Genomic DNA, 6897 nt, shown 5'->3' with positions numbered 1-6897 from the left:
CCACCACCACCACCACCACCACTACCACCACCACCTCCACTACCATTGCCAAGACCTTCACTATGATCACAACCACAACCACAGCCAAGACCACAGCCACCACCACGACCAACACCAAAGCCACCACCAGCACCACCAGCACCACCACCATTACTGTGACCACATCAATTTCTCCATGTTGCTATGGGTTGAACAGGTTAATTTCTAAATAGTATCTCTCCACTTTTTCCTGTCCTTCCTCATCTCTTTTGTGAAGCTCAGCATCCTAAGACAAGCCCTCACCACTTCTGCTCATGTTTTTTTTTTCCCTCTTCTTTTTTCTCAAAGACTATCTGTCTGCATCTATCCACTTATTTAATTAACAGTAAATGGCAAAGCTGAAAAGAAATAAAATATATATATTTTTTTAAATGTTTCAGTTACATAACATAATTATCATTCTTCTAAATTCCATTAATTACACTAAAATTACATTTATATTCTAAAATGATCACTGTTCATATGTATTTTTAAGTAGTTGTTGTAGATAGAATACAAAAGTATCGAAAGAAGATTACTGATGCCAATTCAATCATTTAAAAGATAAGCTTGTTCCAAAGATCTAGTGTGTTGGATGACAATATCCAGTGTAAAAATTTCATTCTGCAGTGGCCCAATTGGAGCTACATATATATATATATATATATACATATATATATAGCAGTTGTATACTGTCAACTCAATGTGACAGTCCCAATAAGGGAAAATCATACTGCTGCTATTTAGCCCTAGGAAGCTGGACCACTTCCTGTCGGCCTTGACACATTTCCTGTGTCCGTATATGCACACTGAGCTGGGTGGGGGTGCTTGTCTCCCCCTCGCAAATACCAGGACACAGGAAATGTGTCAAGGCCAACAGGAAGCGGTCTAGCTTCCTAGGGCTAAATACCAGCAGTATGATTCCCTTATTGGGACTGTCACATTGAGTTGACAGTATACAACTGCTTTATCATATCACTGCTGCTTAATTCTCTCTATGAGATTTATAATTAGATCATTTCTAATATATATATATATATATATATATATATATATCATCATAATCATCATCATCATCGTTTAACGTCCGCTTTCCATGCTAGCATGGGTTGGACGATTTGACTGAGGACTGGTGCAACCTTCCTAACGCCAACCACTCAGAGAGTGTATATATATATATATATATATATATATATATATAGATATGGAAATACACAATAAAGAATAGAGAATTATATACCTTTAATTAATATTTTCTAACATATAAGATGCCAACATGTGTTTCTGTTCTGCACACATCTTAAGGTCCTTAGATGTGATGGTTCTCTGTGAGTAGTTGATTCATATTTAATCAATAATAGCATTATGCTGATCTAAAGAAAAATGCATGTACATGACTTTTACAAGGTGTTCCCTATTGTGAACTAAAATCCTCATTCCTTTGTGTTTTATACATACATACATACATACATACATACATACATATTTCCAGCTACCGTAACTAGCAGGGTACTGCAAAAGGAACATAATTCATTAAGTAGCTCATATTATAACAAGTAACACAGAGGAACTGACACAAATAGCAAATATATAACAATTACTAGTAATCTACTGAAATCAATTCTATTGATATTACCCCTCTACTAAATAAATTGGCCCTTATTTTTAATTCAAAGAAATATATATTAATAATAATCATGGTTAAGAGATCTGAGGAAGCTATGAGATCCATTGGCCCATAAAGCAAGTACAGAAGAAGAATTTATAGTGGTGTTACATAAATGCTGATGCCCAAGAATAAAAGAGAACAGAAGAAAAAAAAAATTTCAAATTCCTTAGATAAGTTGTAAATTTATTTAATCTTAAGTTGTCTAAAATTAATTTTCTATTGCATTTTGTGAAAAATAATGTCATTGGGTACAGGTTTGAATTAATCACTGGTTCAGTCAATACCTTTCAAATAGCGAAAGTGACAAGGGAGTGTCTGTAACTTGGGGCAGAACAAGTTACAGAACAAGCAAAAAATTTTCTTCCAAAAGTAACCTTGTGATTTTCATTCTGTAATATTCTGTAATATTCATTCTGTAATCAAAGGCAAGGTGGTAAATTGGCACAATTGTTAGCATGCTGAGTTCAAATTCTCCTGAGGCTGACTGTGCCTTTTATGCTTTCAGGGTCATTTAACTAAGGACCACTTGATTATTGGCATCATTGTAATTGACTTAACAACCTCCTCCAAAATTGCTGACCTAGTGTCAAAATTAGAAACTGATATCAATATTAAAGGCTTCCAGACTGCATCAATTTTATACAGTGTGAAAGCATCATAAAATAGTATATATATATATATCAACAATATAAAAGATGCATAACTCAGTGGCTAGAGCATTGGGATCACAATCATGAGGTAGTGAGTTCGATTCCCAGACCAAGATGTGTGTTATGTTCTTGAACAAGACATTTTATTTCCCATTGCTCCAGTTTACTCACCCGTAGAAACGAGTTGCAATGTCAATGGTGCCAAGCTGCATTGGCCTTTGCCTTTCCCTTGGATAACATCAGTGGCAATGGAGAGGCTGATATGCATGGGCGACTGCTGGTCTTCCATAAACAACCTTGCCCAGCCTTGTGCTTCAGAGAGGAACTTTGTGGATGCAATCCCATGGTCATTCATTACTCTTTATCAATAATATACATGTCTATCAAATTGGATAGCCAGATACTATTTCAGTTCGATTGTGTATCACCTTGAGCAAGTATCTTATACAATAACACAGCTCTGGGTCAACCAATGTCTTATGAGTGAATTTCACAAATAAAAAGTGAGTGGAAATCCATTGTGTGCGTGTGTGTGTGTTTGTGTGTTTGTGTGTGTGCACACGCGCACACATATACTACTACTACTACTACTACTACTACTACTACTACTGGCACTCCATCGGTTATGACGATGAGGGTTCCAGTTGATCCGATCAACAGAACAGCCAGCTCATAAAATGAATGTGCATGTGGCGGAGCACTCCACAAACACGTGTACCTTCAACGTAGTTCTCAGGGAGATTCAGCATGTTGCAATGGACCCAAATCAAACTGTTTTAAATAATAAAAAACACACACATATGTATTTACACACACATATTTATACATATCTATATTTATCTATCTATATCTATATGTGTTGTGTGTGTGGGGGGTGTATGTATGTGTGTATGTTTGTATGTATCTGTGTTTGTAGTGGCTTGTCTAAACTCTCATACCTTAGCAGTTCCACAAAAGAGACCAATTCAAAATGTACCAGACTTTAAAAAAAATGAAAAGAAAACGAAAGTAAAAAACTGCAATCGATTTGTTCAATAGAATTCTTCAAGGTTGTCCCTCAGCATTGCCACAATTCTATAACTGAAACAAAGCACAAGGTAAAAGATATGCTTTGACATCTGCAAAGATGTGAGAAACTTTTGGTTTAGTGGATATATTTAGCACTGACATGGGCAAAATGTGGTATGTAGACTTTGTGTTGCCCTTTATGGCTTTTTGTATGGCATATGTTATGTCATCCTCATCATCAGCAATTAATGTCCACTTTTCCATGCTTGTATAGATTAGACAGAATGTGTTGAGGCAGATTTTTGCAGCCAGATTCCCTTCCTGTCACCATCCTCACTTGTTTCCAAGTAGGGTAAAATTTTCCCATAGCTAGACATGTTTTCACAGAAGAGTGGAAGTGAACAACATTGCTTGTATGTTGGTGATGCTCATGTCGAGAGAGAGGTACACACAAACCCCTACCCCACCCCACATATATATATTTATGCATATACATATATATGTATGACATAAAAACAATGACAATATTGATGTTGATGACAATATAGACAGTGATGATGACAAATATCATTTAAATTTAAATGTATAAAATCTTTAGTATAATTATTATTATTATTATTATTATTATTATTATTATTATTATTATTATTATTTGTAACAAAAAAATCAAATACAAAACTATTTTCTTTCATTTCAGATTTTCTCACTGGATTGGATTTTTACATTAAGAAATATGAAGATACATACATATATATTCCTCTTCCTTCCAAATCTCTCCTTGTGCATAGATATCACTTATCAAGTAGAGGAAGGGCAAAGACCTGATACATATATTGGAAATATCGCTGCAGACATACAGTTGGAAAACATACCTTTAAAAGACCGTGCATTAATTTGGTTCAGTCAACTAAAAGAGGGTGTTAATGACACATTATGGTTATTTAATGTCTCAAGAACTGGGAAACTTTACACAGCCCAACAACTAGATACTGAAGCTCTTTGCAAATACAATACTGAATGCTTCAGGACAGTTGACATTGCTGTTCAAAATAAGGAATCATTTGTAAAAATTCTTGAAATCAAAGTTATATTAAAAGACGTCAATGATCACCGTCCAGAGTTCCCTGAGGATCATGTAAAGATAGAATTTTCTGAAGATGATCGCAAAGGGGTAAGACGTTCAATAGCAAATGCCATTGACAAAGATGTTGGAATTCAGAACTCACAAATTGTTTACTGGATGAAGAATGAACACGGACAGCCATTTAGTTTATCTGTGTCCAAGAAAATAGATGGGACAGCTAAACTTGGAATAATTTTGGAGCAAAGACTTGATAGAGAAATGGAAGATAATTATGACATACAGATAGTAGCCAAGGACCAAGGATTTCCTCCAAAACAAACTATTTTAAATGTCCACATTTCCATAACGGATGTTAATGATAATCCACCACGTTTTGCTAAAAATGTTTACAATGTTTCACTCAATAATGGATTTAGGAAAAACAAACCCATTACCATATTATCTGCAACGGATTTAGATAGTGGCGAAAATGGTAAAATATCATATTATTTTGGCTCCAAAACATCTAACAATGCTAAATCATATTTCAAATTAGTTAAAGAAACAGGTGAGATTTTCCTTATCCAAAAGTATTTCTCAGGATCCAAGAAAATGCACAAGTTGTTTATTGAAGCTGTAGATGGGGGTATTCCACCTTTGAGTTCTACAGCAATGGTTTTAGTAAATATCATAAATCAACAAAATAACATACCCAAAATTGAGGTAAAATTTGTTTCCCAATCATCTGGAAACAAATTGACAATATCTGAAGGAATAAAAGTAGGCAGTTTTATAGCCTTTGTTAAGATCATAGATGATGACATTGGTCAGAATGGAGAAGTTGACTGTTTCCTTCATCATGACAAACTTCAACTTCAAAGTTTAGGTAAAATGAAATATAAAGTTATAGTTAAAAGTGAAATTGATAGAGAAACTGAAAGTCACATTGAATTTGATATAACTTGCAAAGATAGAGGTTCTCCTTCATTACAAACTCAGAGTCAATTTTCAATTGAAGTAGTGGATATCAATGATGTAAGGCCTATGTTTACCAAAGATACTTTTAAATTTTTGGCCTATGAAAATGAAAAATCAAACTTCCTTGTTGGATTTATAAATGCCACTGATCCAGACCTGGGACCAGAAAATAAACTCTATTATTCACTCTTCAGTAAGGATCAATATGTTCTTCCATTTGAAATTTCTGATTTTGGATTTATTTCAACAACACAATCTTTAGATCGTGAGCAACAAGAGATCTATAAATTTCAAGTTTCTGTAAAAGACAGTGGAATACCACCGTTAAACAACACTGCAAATGTTATTGTTAAAGTCATGGATGAGAATGACAACGTACCATACTTTACTTTCCCTAGTGTTAACCCCTTCAGTCTAGATGTCCACTATCATCCACAAATTAACAAAGACATCACAGTACTAAGAGCCTCTGACAGAGACAGTCATGTGAATGCTTTCCTGACATATGAAATTGTCAAAGGCAATGACAAACAGTTGTTTAATGTAAACCCACATTCTGGAGTATTGTCTTTCTCTCGTCCAGTTTACCAAAATGATGCTGGCTCATATGACCTTGGTTTTGTGGTCAGAGACAGTGGGACTCCAGTATTATCAGCAACCACTACAGTATTTCTGACTCTAACAGTCAGCAACAGCACTTCTCAGCTTTACACAGCTCAACACACTGAGTCAGATGATATGATACATATCAGTTTAGTAGTAATAATTGTAATAGCTGCTGTGATAATATCTACAGCTATTGTAGTTTCTATAATAGTCTGTATTGTTCAAAGACAGAATCAAAGAGAGGTCCAGTACGGTTACCGGATTGATGCAAACAATGATTTAGTTGGAGAACGAAGGCCATCAGAATATATATGCGAACCTATTTCACCAAAATATGACATTCCATTTACTATAGTAGGAGACCAAGTTAGTAATAGAAACTGTCAAATTACAGTACCCAAAAGGGAAACCCATTCAGGATATAAATCAGAACCTAATCTAGAAGGTTCTGCTTCTGGATTTCAAATGCAGACCATAACAAAAGGAGATAGTCAGGTAAATAATTTGAATATATTGTTATTTTTGATCAAAAGATTATGACAGCAAAATATAACAATCATTATTATTTTACCAATAACAAAAAAAAAAAAAACACAGAAAACAAAACAAAAATACCTTAATTCATAATGGAACCAACCTGTTGTGTTTTTAGATCTCTTGTTAGTCATTCCATGAGTAGAAATTAAATATTGAAAGAAATTTACCTTAAGATAATTTATGGAATAAATAGAGTCAATGAATTATAAAGTAAAATGAATATTGTATCGATAATTTCATTTCTGGACACCAGAAGTCTATTCTAAATGAACTGAAATGTTGCAGGCTGGCTCCATTTTTCTTTATATTATTGGTTATCTAGAATTATGTTGAAAGATTTTATTCTAAATGATTATATATATGGATAT

At 34.2% G+C, this 6897-nt stretch overlaps 1 protein-coding gene across 3 annotated transcripts in view; it reads left to right on the top strand.

The window, feature by feature from the left end:
• The window catches only part of LOC106875856 (protocadherin-18), a 45516-nt gene that overhangs the window by 18616 nt on the left and 20003 nt on the right, over window positions 1-6897 (top strand). For all 3 annotated transcript variants that reach the window (XM_014924155.2, XM_014924156.2, XM_014924158.2), the window contains exon 2: window positions 4043-6487. In XM_014924155.2, coding sequence (XP_014779641.1) covers window positions 4079-6487 — 2409 coding nt within the window. In that variant the 5' untranslated portion in view covers window positions 4043-4078. The remainder of the gene's footprint in view (window positions 1-4042; window positions 6488-6897) is intronic.

Source organism: Octopus bimaculoides, chromosome 14, assembly GCF_001194135.2.
Source record: "Octopus bimaculoides isolate UCB-OBI-ISO-001 chromosome 14, ASM119413v2, whole genome shotgun sequence".
Classification (NCBI taxonomy): domain Eukaryota; kingdom Metazoa; phylum Mollusca; class Cephalopoda; order Octopoda; family Octopodidae; genus Octopus; species Octopus bimaculoides.
Note: the sequence above shows the minus strand (reverse complement) of the source record. Positions and strands in the feature narration are given on the sequence as shown.